Below are 19936 nucleotides of genomic sequence, written 5' to 3'. Positions count from 1 at the left end.
TCTTTTTCTTCTTCTTCTTTTCTTCTTCTTCTTTAAGGGTTTAAATTGCAGATTCAGGCTTTTGGTTGGCTTGTAGTAACTTAAGTTGAGTGTCGAATAAAGTTTAGTCTGACTACGCTCAAGTCTTCAGTGGCGTCTACTTCAAAATATAATACTGTACGTGTTTACTTCAAATTAAATTACTATACGTGGAAATACGAGACTTAATGTTACTAATAAAACAAAACCAATTAACTTGTTGCAATGAAAGGTTAAGCACGGAAATATTTGGTTGGAAAACAAATAAAAGAGAGGTCTTAAGAGCTTTCTTGAGTTCTTGGAGGCCAGCTCAAAGAGGAATCTCTTTGAGGCTGTTTTTATAAGTTAGAATAAAACGGAAGGCAAAAACTCACACTTCGAGTCATTGTTGCCTATTATTTCACATTAAAGCTGTAAACACATTCTTTTTATAGTGTCCAAACATTCATGATATTTCTGATTAATAATGGTCCTATTGGTCATATTTGTAAAACCATTCAAAAACAGTTCAGCAATTTACATGATTCATGATAAGTCAGTTCTTCTAATAACAAACATTAACCTTCATATTAACACTTCACGATGTCTAAGCATACAACCCTCACTAGTTCAACTTTCTCAAACTATCTACACATCTTAAACCGTTGACTGAAACAAAGTTTAATACTATAGTGAAAGGAGATAGAGTTAGGCAACACTTATGTGATTAGATTACTTCCAGAAACATATTTAATATAAGTTGACATAACTTACTTCATAATATAAAAGCATTCAACGTGACTATTGTTTAACAATAAAAGAAACTTTAAACTCAAATCCTTCAAATATTATCTTTACATTCCTTTTATTTTAGAAACTTCATTCTTTCAATCAAACTACTTGTCTAATTTAACTACTAAAATATGATTGTTTATGAGGTAAATGGATCACAAGTTAAACACTTAAAATACAGATACATGGTTATTAAACATTCATTAACTCTTCACATAAGGGAATTTAACTCTTGTCAATAGAGGAGCAGTATTGTTACCTGTTAGTATAAAAGGATGATACAATCTAAGTCTTATATCTCTTTAGTAGATAGTCATACACCTATGAAAGTTATACTGTTCTTCTTGTATTTACATGACAAATAACATGATATAAGTTACATGATGGTTAGACATTAAATTTACATGAATTTCAGGTTTGTCTCAGATTTGAAAGGGGCTTCACGAAGTCCTCACGAATGTGGATTAGTTTATGGCTTTGACGATAAGAGCCTGTCTTCCATCTATAAGGTGGGAGTTGTTTTTCTGCGATCCAAGTGGCCTTTAGGGTCATTTTATGCTTTTAGTTCATGTCATAATTCAACTTATCGAAGTGGTTTCCAGGAGGTCTTTCTGAGTCTGTTGAGCATCACTGATCGAACCCCCACTTGGGGGGTTACAAAGGTCAGTTCTGCAGGCCGAGGGTCTGCTCTTACAAACTTAGGAATCCAGGGAGTCTGTCTCTTATTTTCCTTAAGAATCAAAGATTAGTTAACAGAATTAAAGAACAAGCGGTTGTCCTCCTACATGACTAATCAGCTGATCGTTAATTCAGGTTGATCGCCAACATACTGTACATTAGGCTTCTTTTTGACAACAGCAAGAAAATAAATTAAATATACTTTTTGTTTAATCACTCAAATTCAAATAGCATGATTTCTTGTGCTGTCATTCAATTGCAAAAACTTTTTTTAACCTTTAGAACAACTTTATCCCACATCTCAGTTCTTCCATTTGCTCTGTCTGTTTAACACACACACACACACACACACACAAACCTCTGCCGTGTTACAAATAGAGTTGTTAAATAATGTAGAGTGCATGCAGCCTTGATCCCAGCACCAGCCAGAGAAGGCAAGCTGATAAACATACTTTGTTACTCTCTCTCTCTCCTTTTCACACTTTTCCTCCTTTCTTACTACTTTCTCTTACGTACCAAGCTTCCCAAGGGTCTGATGAAATGAAATGAGAAGGATGAACCCCATTTCTCTCTCTACCCTATACCTGTCTGTCTCTCTTGAGTTTTTTTCTTCAGCCTCCTCTCTCTTCTCTCCTTCAGCTTTTACTGCCTTTCTTACCACCTCCAGCTGCCATGTTTTCACCCGTCTCTATCTCTCTCTCATTCTCCCCCTCTGTTTCTCTCTGTCTCTGGGGACTGCTGGTTTCGTTACAATCAATAATAATAATTGAGCTGTCTGCTATTGACAATTGGAATTACCTGACACAATTGGTGTTGTTGTGTTCTGGTGTTTGGTTTTTTTTCTACGTGTTGAATTTGCAATGGATGGCTCTATTAAGTTCATTTTGCCAATTGCTATGGCTCGCTGCATCTACAACTCTTGATAGTCATGTCTGTGAAGGGCTGTTGACCAGGGATTGAGTTTTGGCTGCTGGGAGGCTGAGGATATGGTTGGGCATTGCTGTGTTTTTACAAATGTGTGATGCAAGGACTGGCAACCTATGGCAACTATGTGCTATCCAAACAGTGTCCGTGCTATCCAGTATCCAAACAGTATCCAATACTGCAGTGCACTACCACACACTTTTAAATCATACACAGAATAATATTGCAACAAAATACAGTAAGACAAATTCCCCTCTGTATTGCACTTTCATAAATTTGTGCTAGATAAGAGATTTAAATGAGAAGCCAGAATATCCAGACTGTCAGTCTCTAGTATGGCTCTGGGTGTGCCTCAAAAATCATTGGATCCTACACTTCCCATAAAGCAATTCAGTAGTATCTTTCATTAAACCCTTCTTGTCTGGTTATTATCCATGTCGTTCAAATTCCACACCCCCAGTTTGTATGTCCAAGCATAAGATAAGATAACTGTCATGACATCATCAGGGTTATTTTTTCAAAATTGACGAAGCTGCCTCCAAAGAAAAAGTAAACCTTATGCAACTGTTTTCGTGGGTTTAATAGTGCTTAGCATGTTGAGTAAATTGGTATTAACATGTAAAATATGAGTGCCCCTTTAAGTTTCAGTTTCAGCCTCCACATGTTCTATCACGGTCCCAGTTTGCAGTATCAGCCACTATTACTGTAATTGGCCTGGAGTTGAATACTCCAGGTATTGTAGAGTACACTAATGGCTGTGTCTGTTGCTTTGCAGTTTAATGTAGAATATTTTTCTCTACAAGTGAAGAAACCATTAACCTAAATTCTAAAGAAAAACAAACAGTGAGTAGCCTTGCCATGTCCGTTATCTCTTATCTCAAATTGCCCTTCTGAACAAAAATCACATGGTTTTCTAATTCAGTTGAATTCCTGCAGGATTTTTGTGTTGAAGTAACTGTTATTTGGTGCCACAGAGTGCAGGAGTGACTGCATATTGATGCTTGTTTCATGTCTGCTTCATGCTGCTTGCATGTCCGTGGAGAGAACAAACTTTATAGTCCTGTGCACAGCTCACTGACTGCATACACCGAAGGCCTTTGAGGTGCTGCCACTCGTCTCTGCAGCTCCCCTCTCTTTGTGCTCCGTCCAACAAAAGTAATGATGTATTTGAGAATGTATTTGAGTATTCCCTTCCTGCCTCTCTGAAACAAGAGCTGTAGCCCAGCCAATGGCTTGCATTAATACATGGCTTTTATTGTAAACAGTGGTAGAGCCAACCGATAAGGAGGCATTAGAATTTAAATTGTTTACTGCCTGCTGGCCATGATTACTGCATACAGTGTGTTTATATTCAAGTTGTAAATTCATGAAATGTGAACTGCCACTTTATGAGCTTCTCTGCTCTTGATTTGGGTTCATTGCTCCTCTGGGAAAAACTGAATATTTTTGTTTGAGCTGTTTTACACACTGAAAAAACAGGTTTTCACTATTGCATTGTCAAATAGTGTCAATCAGTTGTTCTCGCTTAATGTTTTTATCGTTGTATCCATTTTGCAAGAAAAACGATTGGCCTTGATACTTGTTGTTCATTGAGATCAATTTATAAAGCAGAAATTACTCATTCACACATAAAATCAATGGAGTTTCAAAAAAAGAGTTAGCATGTGGTAGATTATTTGTGTCCCTACTCGCTCCTCTGTGGATTACCCAGAGGCCATCTGTGTTCCTCACAGTGTTTTGTACCTGGGGGGCTTGTTGGAAACCAGGCCAACCCATATTTGTGTGCCTTGTACTGCACCGTCTCTCTCTCTCTCTCTCTCTCTCTCTCTCTCTCTCTCTCTCTCTCTCTCTCTCTCTCTCTCTCTTTCACGTCTGTGTCCTCTCTGGTATGTGGACAGTACATCAATGGGAACATTAAAGGTTACAAGGCTCGACAAAACGACACATTCGCAACTCCAACCTGACACTTTACTGTACACCGTTTGATCCTGCCGTCAAACACACAAGCTGTCTATTTCACTCAGGCTTCTTCAGATACACTCTCTGTGTCACACACTGTGCACTTTTATGGAGAAAACTGGGGGTTGAGAGAATTTTTACTCATAATTTTTGAAAACGAGATTTTGTAGTCTACCTTCTCCAACAGTGTGATGTTTTTTTTTTTTTGAGTATTCAATTACTGCTAAATGTCAAAGTTAAATATCAGGCACATTTGATATAACAGCAACCTTCTGTGGCCTCATGACCCCATTTTTACATCCCACAACCTCATAACCACAGTAAGATTTGTTCAAGTTGTCATGTGAATTTTAGAAAGACATCCTTTGGTGATCTACTTTTAAGAACACAGGTGGATTGTACAGGAATAATACAATATTGCAATCTTAACAGTATTTTTCATCTTTACCAAATTATCAATAGTCATTATCAGTCTTCCATGACCCTTTATTAAACATCCTCACCACTTCCAAAGTTGAGGAATGTGTGCACTGCTGGGATGGTTGAGTACGAGGCACTGTTGGCCCAGGAGACTCACACTTCAGCTTGATCTGTCAGCAGTGCACATTAAGTGAAAGGGCAAAGGCTTGTTTTCCTGCGCCTTTCCAGAAAAATAAACACATATAATTATTATTTTGCTACACTGAATGGCAGGATATTGCATTGCTTTGTGTAGTGCCAGTTGGTTTAATATCTTTGAGGAAATTATTATGCCCAGTGTGATTGTGTTGTTATGTGGCTTAAAGAAGATGGTTATTTGGTGCTTTTGTTCTGGGTTTTTGTGTGTCAAGGCCAGTGTTAGTCTCTGGGCTTCCTTCTCCCAATTATTTTTCTCATCGTGTCTAATTATACAACAATCTGGTGTCTTTGCTTCGACTTGTTTAATGCAGCCGTGCTTGCAGGTGTACAGAGGCAGGCATGCGTAGCTCTAATGTCAGCGCATGAGTGTTTCTGTGTATGTGTGTATGCTAAGTTGTCTGTAGGGATGCTGTATAGTGTGCTGTGCTGGTTCTATTAACAACAGAAATTTACACAGCGGATAGGACCAGAGGACAAAAGTGCATAAATAAAACAAAATGTTAACCAAAGCCACACAGTAAAGAAACAGTTTCTTAACATTTATAAATGAGATGACCATGGCCTTTTGACCAATTAGCCTCCTCTGTATTACCCCTGAATTTCCCTCGCAGCTACCCTCTGCCTAACCTTTTGCACAAATGAGCCAAGCAACTATAACCATCCAGCCTGTGGTGCTGCACTTCTTTTCCCCCCACCGCCCAATCATTTCAAGGTTCCTCTAATTATTTTATTTATTCATTCAAAGAAGATCTCTCGTTCTGGGACTAAATTAGAAAGCAAGTGGAGAAGAGGTGGTACTGCTCTTGTGTTTGCCTCCCCTTTACCAATATAATTGAATGGGCTCTCTATTTAGAGAGGATAAACAGACAGAGAAACAGAAGAAAAAATTTTTAGGTTGTGTCTTGTCTTGTGAAGGTTGGGGGTGCTGAAGAAGAGTCATGCCTGCAGTGTGTGCTCATACACTGGTCAGTATGGTAGAAGTCAAATAGGCATCAGTTGACTTAGGCTATGAAAGGAAAAAAAAAAATTCAGCAGTTCTCAAACAAAAGCCATTGTATCTGAGCCAGAAGCTGAACAAACTACATTTACAAAAATATAAATTTCCACTGACTTTCTTTATTCACATTTAACCTGGCTTTTCATGAGTACACTGCAGAGGTGAACCAGAGGAATTGCCCCACACATACACAGCAATGCCGGTCCTTGTCTATGGCAATGAATAGGTTATTGGTATCTTCCCCATGAATTTCTATTTGATACTTCAAATTGACATTGCTGTTAGGCACTAACAGGCCAGCACTTGCAGAATGGAGTGTCACAGCAGTGAGAGTTGGTTACCATGGTTTTTGCCTCTTCATTCTCCGCCTTTCATTTACTCAGAACATATAAGTAATCAGATCATGCTTTTCTCTTCGATGGGTCAGAGCTGGGTTAATTGAACCCACCCCTGCTCTGATATAGTATGTACACACAAATTGACGACAGGTTTGCTCTGCCTGTTTCCTGAGTTAAATACTCTGTTAAAGACTCTGTTAATACTCTACCACAGCACATCAGTGTGAGGCCAGTCATGCATATCAGCCACCCTTCCATGCATGCACGTGCTCACTCTCTCGTTAACCTGTATGTATACAGACATGTTATATAGGCAGTTTTTCCATTCACACTGCCTTGCTCAAGTGTTTATTGAAGAATAGGGGAACCATATATGTAGAAGCCCATGAATCATTTTGTGCATGGACTGTATTTCTGTAGAAACCATTTAACAGATCAAATAGGCCATTATTACTGTAGGATTGAAAATCAGACATGATTACACAGCAAGAACTTTGGCTATCATGTTTAAAATTAAACATTATAAAGGACCAAAGTCTGTACTTGAAGCCAATAACAACTTCAGCTGTGAAACTCGCTTTTGTTGTTATTTCGGAGCAACAAAGTTTCCTTGTTTGTTTGCTTTTCTTCCCCACATATTCCAGACAGAATACACTTGGTTTTTGATTAGCTGGGTGCGATGGGCTTTTGGTGCCTTGGCACACCACAGTAATTAGACTGTCAGTCAAAACCAGATGGCTGGTGGCTAAAATGGGGAAGTCGCCTGGAAGTTTTCAGATGTGTCTCCTCTTTTGTTTTGATGATGTAGGCTCCACAAATAATTAAGGGACAATAATGTAACTTCTTAATACTTCATACTGAATGGTACTACTTGCACTTTGATTTCTGTGCTGTTTGTTTAATTAGTGTTTTAGCATATATTGTCTTTTTAAAATGCGGTGCCTGTGAATTAATTATTTGACCAGTTTGAGACCTTATGTTCAAGGTGAAGTGAAATGCGTTTTATCATCACACCTTTTTTTCATTCAGATGTAAATTAATGGGAAAAAACAACAACTTTATTACTATTTGCTGTAAGAATTTTATTTAAACAAAAATCCTCATTGGTTTAAGTGAAGTTTGTCCTACTATAGCTGTGTCTGTTTTTTTGACTCAATATAAATAGATAGTACTGTATCAGACATACTGACCTAGCATGTATCTGTCTCTCTCTGTCTCTTCCCTAAACAGATTGTGTTTGAAGGAATTCGAGGCCCGAATTTTGAGGGGGATATTGCCATTGACGACGTGTCCATCACTACAGGGAAATGCAAGCAGGAGAACACTGTAGCCAGCGCAGGTAAGACAGGTAAGATAGAATGTGACATTTTGAATGGAGAGATGATCATAAACCCTGGAAAAACTAAAAGAAGCTTGTGTTTGCGTTTGGTTGTGTTTGTTTTCAACAGACATACCAATAAAGCATGTGCTAAGAAACTAAACGGAGCAAAATTAAACCGAGTTGAACTGAATTGATTTCTACTGAAAATAAATGAATTGAGGGGTAGCAGAGAAGGGAATTAGAGACAGAACTTTCAGAGAAAGAGAACATGACATCGTCTTTAATGTTTGAGAGGTGTGGAAATATGGCGCAGAGAAAAATATTGTCAGTGTGGAGGCTGTACGGAGACAAGTGGGAACCACAGGGCACCAGCATGTAGGCGAGTTGGAAGCCTCAGCTTCATTTGTGGTCCTTCCTCTGCCTGTACCTTTTTACTTACTCCACATTCCCCTCTATCTTTTCATCCTCTAACTTTCCCTGCTGCCTTCTCCACACCCACCTTCGTTAAATCTTGTCTCTTTTACCTCTTACCTTCTGTTCTCCATTAGTGATCTACCCTTTATTATCTGTACACCTCTGCACACTGCTCTTCATCTTTAAAAACCCTTGATATTTACCCTTGATATTTATTGAGAAAGAGAGAAATCGTGGTAAGAGAGTCTTTGTACTGATAAGGCTTTAAAGAAAAAGAGCATGGGTGAAGAAGAATGAGAAAGTACAGTATATAGCTACAGTATATCTGTAGAGTTAGAGAAAGAGAGAGGCACTTGGATCCAACAACGCTGAGGCATCACCAGGACTGTTTTCACTCCATAAACTGACCACAGTTTCTCCTTTCATGCCAACAAGATAGATAAGTCAAACCAAGCTATCTGCCTATAAAAAGCATACCAGAATACAATTTTTCTACTTATAAATATTGTTTGTGAAGGCCATTTTGCCTTAACGGTGAACCAGAAATAAAATGCAGTGAATTAAAGGGAAGAGAGAGAGAGAGAGACTCCCATAGCCTAGGGGGTGGGCTGTGGAGAAGAGACACGGGAAGAGACAGAGAAAAGGTCAAAGAAAGAGAATGACTGAAAGTATGTGTGGATGGGTGTGTCTGTGTGTGTAGAGTGAGAAAAAGAAAGAAAGGGACTAGAGGAAGAAAGAGAATATAAAGGTAAAACCTGCCAGCAGTTTATCTATAGTAAGAGCATACAAAGACACAAAAACACAGGCACATAAACATCATAAAATTCTCATAACAGACTTCTTTGCATTCTTTCTCTTTTTCTACAAACATGCACAACAACAGCTAGTTGGCCGTTATTTTATTATGCACTGCCATCACTGTTAGGAGAAATGGAGATCTTCTGAAACAATAACTACATAACAATCAAACATGTGAGTCACTAATACGATACTGATCTTTTAAATGTTATTCAGCCAATTTGTTTGACTTCACATTTTCTGGTATAATGGTATAATGGAATGGCTTTTACAGAAATCTCACCATTTACAGTTTTTCTTAGTTGCCTTCGTTGAATGAAAATCATGATTTTCAAAACAATGCAATTCTCAAATGATTTTCTCATAACAGTATTTATATTTTTGTTGCTTTGTCCTTTTGCAGGACAAAGCAACAAAATGATAAGGTGACTCCTCTCAGTGTTCTGAGAACTGCAACAGAAAATGAACTTAAGCAATTGAGAAAAAAAGTGCATTTTTAGTGACTTATTTTAATATAATAAGCTAGACAGTATGCAGTGAGAAAAAAGCAACCTTGCTAACTTTTTATTGTCAAGACCTACTGCAAGCGAAACATTAGAGCCCTGGAAAAAAAAACAGAAAACAGCAAAAATGAGAAAGTGAATTATTAACAACCTGCTTTTACCCCCTCAAACCTTAGTGTGAGATGCCTGCATATGAGTGTGTGTTTGGATGTGTGCAAACTCGCACATATGTGCATGTAAAGACACTGGCGGATGCAGTAAATAATGGATGAAGGTGTAAACAGGAAGAGGAAAGCTCTTGAGCTCTCTGAGTTTGCGCGTGTGCGTGTGCATGTGTGTCCTGCAGGTTTTGTGCAGGCAAAGACATACAGTGCAGACAGATGGGTAATTATCAGGCAGGCGACTGATGAAGTTTTGTCACTGTAAGAAACACAAAGGCGTCTATCTTGGGTACAGATTTTGCCACCATGGAGTTGATGAAATAAAATGAGAATTAGAGAAGGATTAAATTCAACTCATGTTTGCCAGGTATGAAATTGAAAAGGAATATCACTTAGAGGAAAATGTAAACTCATTGACAACATACCACCAGTTACACAATATGCACAATATCTCATACAGTGTAGGATAGATAGATGACAAATAGCTTAAAACACACATGCATGGTGAGATAGTGCTTTTGAAAGCACAAGTATAAAGCAGTACATAACATCAATTGCAGCTTTGATCAGCAAACTGTCATAAATTGTGTGGTGTGTGTATGTGTGTGTGAGTGAGAGAGAGAGAGAGAGAGAGAGAGAGAGAGAGATGCTTTTGAGTCAGAGTGCACTTCTCCATTGGCACTGTATTTCTGCTCCCTGCATCTCACAGGATGCGGAGGGAGAAAAGGTGAGCCTGGAAGCATCACCCAGCTGATACATCGCACCTGTGTCACACACACACACACACACACACACACACACAAACACACACTGCATGCACATTGCACACATGCTGATACACATACATGACATGTGCATCCACCTACAAGTGGAATTATACATGTAAGACTTGTATATATAGACTCACAGGGATGGACATAAGCTCACAAATACACACATCTGACAAATGTAGTACACACATTCTTACACAAGTATTCACACACATTTACGTCAGGTTAAGTATGTGCACACACAGGGCACTGTTAAACTACAATCCTCCGCAAAAGAAGGATGATTTCTTCCGACATGTTTGGTGCAACTTCACCTACATAAATCACAGAGCTCCACCTGGCTCAGATGTGTGTGTTAGCAGGAGAAGAGGTGGTGAGAAGCGAGCTTGTATCTTTACTATGTTAGTGTTTGGCTTATTTTCTCTTTTTTTCCGTTGAAGGAGTTTCCTCCCTTATTTCTCCATTGCTCTTCTTCTTTATTATTTTTTTTATATTTATGTATCATCCTCTATTTTCAGAAATGTAAACTTTCTAAATAGGTGTAGCAATAGTGCACTCTGAACTCTGAAATTGCTTAACATTTTTTATTTACACATAAGTAAGAGTAACTGATCTGAAATTCCTCAAAGTGGGATAGCTAGTTAGCTAGCTGAGGAAAATTGTCCAGTTACAGTTCAGTCAGTGAAGTTCACAGTCAGTGGCTAGAAATTATGTCTGCTTTTGTCTACCTCTTCCTGAAATCAAGGATCCATTGTTTGAAAAATTAATGAGAATTCCAAGTGGTAAATCTGCCACGGTTATGTGACGTGCAAGCACGGAAGGACTGACATGCATAGCAGCAGTACCTAAAAGGGGGGGCAATTCTCACAATCTGAACATGAACATGTCAACAATAATAGAGAGGTTGTTTTTCACTCTCTTATGCATGACATCTAGTCATATGCCAACCAAGAAACAGTTCTGTACACAACGGTGGACATTTACATGGACAATTACTAATTTCAAATGTCTAAATACACTCACGGGCCACTTTATTAGATACACCTGTGCAATATAATGCAATCCAACAGCTCTGCCATAATTTCTATATTTATGAAGCTTATACATTTTCAGTTTTTGTTGACATTGTCAGAAAGGTGATAATTCTACTTTATGTTTATTATTGAGGGCGTAGTGTTTGGTGGTGGTGTACTGGAGTGCATTATATTGAATGGTGTTCCTAATAATTTGTCCACTCCATTAACATACATGAGGAGAACAAAATATCAGGAACACTTTGAGGTTGTAGTGGGTGGTGGTGGTGTACTGGAGTGCATTATATTGAATGGTGTTCCTAATATTTTGTCCACTCCATTAACATACATGAGGAGGACAAAATATTAGGAACACTTTTCAGTATAATGCACTCCAGTACACCACCACCAAACACTACACCCTCAATAATAAACATAAAGTAGAATTATCACCTTTCTGACAACAACAACTGACAATGTATAAGCTTCATAAATGTAGAATTTATGGCAGAGCTGTTGTATTGGATTGCATTAGATTGCACAGGTGTATCTAATAAAGTGGCCTGTGAGTGTATATTGTGAGATAAGAGGAGATTTTTCCTGTTTTTTGAATGGCCCATTGGAGTATATTAAGACTGCAGCAAAATGATGAGCTGTCGGTGAGGTGTGTTGTGTACACAATCAGGCCTATAAATGATAGGAAACAACATTTTGATGAGGACTGATTCATGCTCACCGTTGTCAAAACTTCAAAATAAAACATTAATTATTTAATATGTCTGTTTACTCACGGCTCCTTTGTATAACTGTTTCAAGTGGAATTGCCACATCTCATTATCTAATTAACCCGATGATTTACCCGGTGAGTAGAACATTGTCATTTAGCCACATGGACTGTGATATAGCCAGGGATAGCTGTGCACTGTCTGAACACTGGCATACATGGAACCACACACATACCACACATGCACACAATAGTAATACATTATCTTTCTAACTCCATTTTAATTCCATGACAGACAGAAAGATGTATGGACCTGTATCACCGCCACACAATTACTGAAATCAACTTTTCTGAGAGACCCTGTAGAGCAAGAGAGAGAGAGAGAGAGAGAGAGAGAGCAGGGGTCGGATAGGATAAAGACAGAAAAAGAGGAAATGAGAGAGAGAGACAGAGAGCCAGATGTAAAATGTCATATTCCACTTCAATCTGATGCTGCAACTATACTATATACAGTATAGGTGTGTGTGTGTGTGGTCTTGTGTGCATGTCTGCCCCGTATGGATCAAAGCTTTATTATAAATATTGATTTACTGCCTGGAAGATGGCCCCTTGCTATGAAATCATATTGATCTTTTTAACACAATACCTGCTTTTTATTTATGTAACTGTCTTTGAGCAGCTTGAACTTGTAATGTGCTGAATTTGTGTAGTGCTGCATGCAAATGAATGAGAGTAATAATATATGTATGTGAGAGGAGAGAATGAGTGTGCGTTTGTTACTGTTAAGTTTTAACATAAAAGAAAATAAATAGGAAACCTTAGATGATTGTTCTGAACAATTAAACAACACCACATAAAAGATCTGTGCATAAACAGCAACACTATGCCGAAAAAAAGAAAAACAACAATAACAATCCATCACAAATTGGCGATGATGACATCAGTAGTAACTTCTTTTTCCTCATTAAATCTCAAAGCTGTCATGACAATGTGTAGGATATCAATGGTGATTCTCTCTGTTTCTCTTCCTTGTTTAGTCATCCACCCCCTCATCCACTGCTCTATCTTTCTCCTTCCGCCTCCACTCAACAAGCATCTCTCTTTTCTCCATGTGAAATGATAAAACACAGATCTTTTTTTCAACAAGCCCCCCTCCTTCTTTCAACATTGGTAACATGGTTTGGTATTGTTCAAAAGATTATTGTTGTTGCACAGAAGAAAGCTCTAAACGCTCTGCCACACTGTGGCTTTTCACTGCACATGCCTCTGCACTCAGCCTCAGGCTTAAAGGTAGCCTCAAGCCAAAGAGATAAATATATACATGATCGGTTATCTACTTAGCCTGTGGTTAATATCAAGGTTTGCCTGTTCTTTATAAAATGCAGCTTACAAGGGACAAAACTGAATTTCAGAAGAAAGAGATTTATTTTTGATGACTCAGATGTGAAATTGTTCATTGTGAGGCCATTGGTAAAATCAAAAATGAAATGGCTAACTACATTAAATGTGTGCATTATTTTTTTAAATTTGAATGGAGTCCATTCAAATGTGTTTGAGCTGTTTATTTATCCTTGAATTAATTTTGAACATTGACAGTCACACAGTAGATGTAAAATGCAATGCTAGACAAGGATCAACAGTCATCCTTTTTCCTTTAGGCTCATAAGAATAAATTAAAAGTAAAATGAATAGATCTGTGATTATTACAGCGTAGAAAGCCCTCATGATTGTTCAGCATTGCTGTAATTATAGGAGTGTATTACATAACCATGTCTGGTGGAGAGTGAGTAATCTTAATGTAGACAAGGACATGTGTTCATTGGAGCTTTGCTATAAAACCATATTAAGTTGTGAATTACAGCATTTCATAAGTAGCAGAAGGGGGTCAAAAGATTTTATATACATTTGAACTAATATGACATCTCTGTTCTCTTTTGTTATTGCTTCTGTAGTTTTGATCGGTGGATCACATTCGCTCCCATTGGCCAGCTGGCTGACTTTTGGCCTCTCCTGTTTCCTGTCGCTACTCTACAGATGATGAGCACTTGCCACAGCACCGCCAACTGTCTGCGCTGACAGACACTGCCCTGACTCACGCTCTTATACTTCTCTCTACCCTTCTCCCTGTCTTCTCCTCTCCTTACCTGTCTTCTTACCTGTCTGTCCCTATCCACTCGTCGTCTTTCTATCCTTCATGCATCCATTTTATCCGTCTTGCTTAGATAAAAAGTAACACAAAGTCTGTTTTCTCCCCCTTCGCTTTCTTTAAACATTTCCCTTCAGACACGCAGTGTAACCAACCAACGCTCATACTGTATTTAAAGTGAACATGATATTTCACATTCTCTCCTTTGTCACTCTATTAATCTGGTTAGATTCACTTGTCCATGTCGGCGTGTCACTTGTCACCTTTTCCTCTTCTTCATCAACCTTCTTCGTCCATGCGTGCACCCTCTCATGTATCTCCACTCCCTCGAACTACAATCCTCGATGGCCCCCTCCGCCCTATTCCCCAGACACACCAAAGTGTCGGACACTCTACCAAAGATGACAAAGGACCTGAGGGAATAAAATGAGGGAAGAGGGATTCCAGGAAGAAAGTGAAAGAGAGCGAGAAAGTGGGAAAAACCCTCTTTTTTCACAGAGACTGTCTCCCTTTCTGTCCCAACCTTTGGGACCATGGGAGCTACTGAATGACAAAGAGACAGACAGAAAAAAAACAAAAAAAACAAAAACTGATGAATGAATGAATGAATGAATAAACATATGAACTGTGAAGAAAGGACAAACAAGAAACAGAGGATAAAGAAGGGCACTCCTGGTAGCCTCTCTGCTTGCCCTCTGCTTGACACAAGAGACAAACCTCAGTCCGGATTATACGTGTACATTTATCTATATATACTAAATATAACAAAGTTTAAACTAAAACACAACTAGGACAGTGGAGGACTTTACAAAGTGAAATTAAAGAAGCACAACGTTTATACAACCTCTGCTGTTCCTTTGGGTTTTATTCTACTTATTATGTGATGTTGCAATTTGTCAGACCAACTCAATGTTTTTGATATTTTACTTTTTTTGTTTTGTTTTGTTTATGGCGTTATAAGGGTCAAGGGCAATGGGTAATAAAGTATTATATTAATATTTATGAGAGGAAGAGAAGATGATTTTTGATCCAGAAAGTGAATTGAGCATGTGGAGGGCTGTGCGAGGATGACCCAAGCCACCTGGATAGAAATCTAAACTTTTCGAACATACTTTGTGAAGACACACACACACACAAACACACACACACACACAAATATGCACTCAGTTTTCCTTCCCAACATTACAGCCAGCCCCTTGGCTCACCCTCTGTCTCCAAAACATGCCTCGTCTTTGAATGACGCAGAGGGAAAACCATACATAAAAGATGCACCTTTCACATGTCTGCTCCTTTGCCGTGAACTTCCCGTCACTGGACATCATGACGCAGATGTCTGGAGTTATCAACCGCAACAGAATAGCTGGACATGCCTTTAATGAGTTTGAAGAGAAAAAAGTGGTATGGTATGGGAGGCAGGGAAGGGCCAGGGGTGAGTTCAGTTGAACATATGATCAGTGAGCACTTCTTTCTCCACAGGTTATTGAATGTCATGTATGAATTTCCCATACACTTGTGAGTGAAAGATGGAGAAAACTATCAGTATCTGGTGGGTGTGCAGTGTGGATTGCATATCATATTCTCTGTCATTGTTTAATTAACACTGAATGTCTGTAGTGTAAACAGTTTTCATAATCACATAGATATGATTGTTAGTTGAGAAATACTCATATCTATAGATCTGTATACAATAGTTTATGATTGCATTTAAGATCGCCTTTCAGTCTGCAGAAAAAAAACAACTCGTCTGAAATGCATTGAAACGGGCACTTCCCTCATCATTTATCAGTTCTGATTTATAATTATCTGTGTATTCATCATCTGTGTATCCATTAATCGCTGCTGTAGACATTTCAATCGTTCAGGGGGATAGTGTGTTAGCAGTGTGCTGCATCATGCTTCAACTTAAGAAACTCTATATTCTCCGGTCAGTCTGCTCCACCAACTGATCTGCTTCATTACATGTGCATTAATGTAGGTGTGAATCAGTCTTTTCCAGCACCTTATGTAATTCTGTCTGTCTTTGTCATGTCATGTTGATTTGATCATCGCACTTGTTTTTTGTTTTTCTTATTTCATTTTGTATTTGTATTTACCGTAAGCTGATGCTGATTGTTATGTGTCCATTATACTGTATCATTGCCAGCTTTCAGTTCCCACAAAGGTCTGTAGGGCATGTTGGACAAATCTGTGAAATGCCACAGACAGTAGTGTACAATGAGAACAAATTAAATAAGCAACATGAGAAAACTCTCAAGTTTCCAAAAATGCTTCCTGTATCTTAGCTTTATGTCTCTCATCATTCATTTACTTTAATCTGATGAGTGCACTTAACAGCAGGTTACCCTGTTCCTGAATGAAACTAAACATTATAGAAGACATTTGAGTGACATGCTCTCTTGTAAATGTAGCTTCTTTGTTCTGCAATCACATACTGTACTGTAAGCTAAACTTAAATTATTGTCAGCTTTTGATAATCTCCTCAAAATGCCCATGTAATTTTCATTCATTGTAATACCAGCAATTCCCCTAGCGTATTTGGCTGAGTGAACTGGCTAAATGTGGATTGTATATCAGCTTAGGATAGCATTTTGGAAATATCATTACTCATTAATGTGCATTGCATTTCATGTGCTAATTATCAAATCATTTCTCATACTGGCTCATGTTTCAATGGCAGTAGTAACAGGGAAGATACAACCATTGTTAACATTACATTTGGACATGTGGCAGTTGCAAATTAACAAAGAAAATACTGTGGAAATCTCAAGCTGTTGTCTATAACCTTTGTAATACCTCCCAATTTGACTCACACATGCATTGGCCATGTATTGGCTTTCAATGGCAACTCATAAAGAAGAAGATATTTGACTACTGAACCTGAGAAATATCAACTCAAAGCATAGCATAGACATGAGCAAATACAATGGAACCCATTGCTAAGCTATTCTATTATCATTTAAACGTGCAGTGTGTATAATTTAGTGGCATCTAGCAGAACGGACTTGGAAGAAAAGGAATATAATATTCAAAAATATGTTTTAATAATATTCACCTGAAAATGAGAATTGCTGTGTTTTCGTTGCCTTAGAATGAGCCCTTTATATCTTCAGATGGAGTGGGTCCTCCTCCATGGAACCTAACATGTTGCACCACCATGTTTCTAGAGTAGCCCAGAATGGACAAACCAAACATTGACTCTAGAGTTTTAAAACGAGTTTCGCAGCCACCGTAGGTTTTTCTACACACTTGAAAGGGGAGGGTGAGGGGAGGGGTATTCAGTTGGTTGCAATCTGCAATTTCACCGCTAGATGCCACTAAATCCCACACACTGGTCCTTTAATGTTGACATTGATAAAGAAAAGTAAATTGTACTGTTTCCATCTACTTCTGTATGATAGAGAACGTTCTTTTTATTATTATTTTCTTTTATTTTATTTTATTTTATTTTAAGCAAGAATCAACACAATTATTCTTTCAAGCTGGCTCACTATAATCAACGTTTATATGATTGGTTCCCATTTAGGTGAAAAGGAAAATACTGTTTCCAACAGAATGTAAATCAAGTAACTATCATTTTTTTGCTTTTAATATTTCTGGCATAAACATCACTTGTTGGTCCATTCAGTTTATTACACAAGGCAACAAATAACCTGCATAATGGTTTAGTAATTACCATTTTACAGTATTTGGTGTGTAACTGCACCTTTCCTGTAACTTGGCTTCATTGTGGTCATGTCATCCAGGACAGATACAAAGTTTAGTGTGTGTTTCAATTTAGCTTCCTTCCTGAGATCACATGCTGAAAACATATCTTATCATTCAAAGGATATTATTCATTGTTTTAGCCAAAAATAACAGAATTTTGTGCTTTATTATTTTCCAAATAACATCTATCAATAAAAGGAACATTTAAAAAAGCAAAGCAATCAAAAGCTTTTGTCAATTAATATCTGTCCTAGGTGACATACTTTAGTAGCAAACAAACAAATGCCACATTTAACATGTCAATCATCATAGAGTGAAAAAAATCATTAAGAATACAATAATTTAGAAGAGTGAGTTATTTTACTGCAAGTAATAGAAATGTTATTAATCTTTGAGACAAAGAGAATGTTAAAGGTACAGTGCATCAAAATATAATTTGACCATATCATTGTAAACAATAATAATAGAACCAAACTACAGGGTTTTTTAAAATTTTTTTAATTATCTTAATCAAGCAGTCATAAAGACCTTATTAGTTGACTGACGTATAGATGCTACAAGCAGATGTGATGGATTGTCCAAAAGTAAAAACATCACATACTGTACATTGGGCAGGCCAAGCACCTACAGAATAAATTTATTTCAGATCCAGTTTTAAGTTGTTTTGATAAAGACAAACCAAAGATTTTTTTTTTCCACAGTAATTAGCAAATGACCTGAGAGGGACAAAATTTGTTTTCTTGCTTCAGGTATTCTGTGATTTGTGGCTAAATTCCTTGTCTTTGTATTCTTTGTAATGTGGTGGATTATTCATTTATTTAAAGAGAATCCACATTACATATTGTTCTGGTTCCCTTATAACACATACTGCAGTGCAACAAAAACACTGAACCTCTCATGGAGAGAGAGCAAACGATATTGAGATCACCAACTGTTCAATCTGCCACGGACTCTTTCAATGTGTACATCTACGTATTATCTGAAGACTAGTCTATTCCAAAATGTTATATTTAAAAGGTATATCTATCTATACCAGTTGTGACCCTCTAACGTAAGCTCAGTCAGTGAAACACTAGTGCTCAGTGTAGAATTCCCCAAAAGTACAGTAGTAGTTTGGGATCTTTGTGTCCATTGAACATGAGCAACCGGGTCATCTCCACTTTCTGTTAGCAACATACTCATTCATCTGTTTACTGAGCCAACGTACAGCTGCACATGTACATGCACATAAAACACATAAACACACTTACAAATAGATTTCTGCCATTGTGCAGGTAAATAATAATAACTGGAATGACAAACTGACTGTTAATCTTCCACCTATACTGTATGCTGTGTGTATCTATCTTGAATGGATTGGATTTGACCTGTAAGTGACCATATGGAATTACTCAGCCTCTGTCCCCTCCTTAACTAAAAAAGCTGCCAATAAACTGAGCAACTGTGTGGCAATAGATCAAGTATTCCTCCTGGCAACAGTAAATAAAGTGAGGCACATATTCTACTCATTTTCTTTTTCGGTGGAAACAGTCGGTGTCTGACTGCTGGTAACTCCTGGGTAATGCTTACTTGTAATGTTATCTAAAACATTACTGGAGCATTTCAGCCTTGGTTTTCCAAAAACACTGTGACCCTTGCCCTAGTTTCCCACACAAAGATTCAAGATAGTGTTTATATGTCATAGGAAAACGTTCCAACTTCCAGCTGTTTGATTGAGTATGTTCTGTCAAAAATCAACCTAGCTGACCCCGAGTGAGAGAGACATTAGCTTCATGTTGAACTCTATGACATTTTACTAATATACAGGATGGTATCTCTGTACTGTGTTCTGTGGCATCAAATGTTTCACAAAGCAGCTTCACAGTGATAAGCCTTAAAACCTTATGAAGACTCATCAGACTTTTGTAATTCACCATGACAAGCAGTGTCTGCATATAAGCAGGTTCGGGGAAACAGTGCATCGGTCACCGTGTAGCATACAGTACAGTACATGCTGACTGTCAGGTTTTTACGGCATACAACGGTCTATGTACCAATCCATTTTTGAACAAAAGTTGGGAAATGCACCTTTTAATGGG

General features: G+C 37.9%; 1 protein-coding gene across 2 annotated transcripts in view; it reads left to right on the top strand.

Annotated features, from left to right (window-relative positions):
• LOC137185158 (MAM domain-containing glycosylphosphatidylinositol anchor protein 1) overlaps nt 1-18350 on the top strand; it is a 192850-nt gene extending 174500 nt beyond the window's left edge. The window contains exons 17-18 of one of the 2 annotated variants that reach the window (XM_067593469.1): nt 7534-7642; nt 13960-18350. In XM_067593469.1, the coding sequence (XP_067449570.1) occupies nt 7534-7642; nt 13960-14045 (195 nt within the window). In that variant the 3' untranslated portion in view covers nt 14046-18350. Of the gene's footprint in view, nt 1-7533; nt 7652-13959 lie in introns of both variants that reach the window. The other variant, XM_067593460.1, reaches the window with a different exon arrangement.
• The last annotated feature ends 1586 nt before the right edge of the window (nt 18351-19936 follow it).

This window comes from Thunnus thynnus, chromosome 1, assembly GCF_963924715.1.
Source record: "Thunnus thynnus chromosome 1, fThuThy2.1, whole genome shotgun sequence".
Classification (NCBI taxonomy): Eukaryota; Metazoa; Chordata; class Actinopteri; order Scombriformes; family Scombridae; genus Thunnus; species Thunnus thynnus.
The sequence above is the reverse complement of the archived record's forward strand: the minus strand, read 5'-3'. Positions and strand labels throughout refer to the sequence as shown.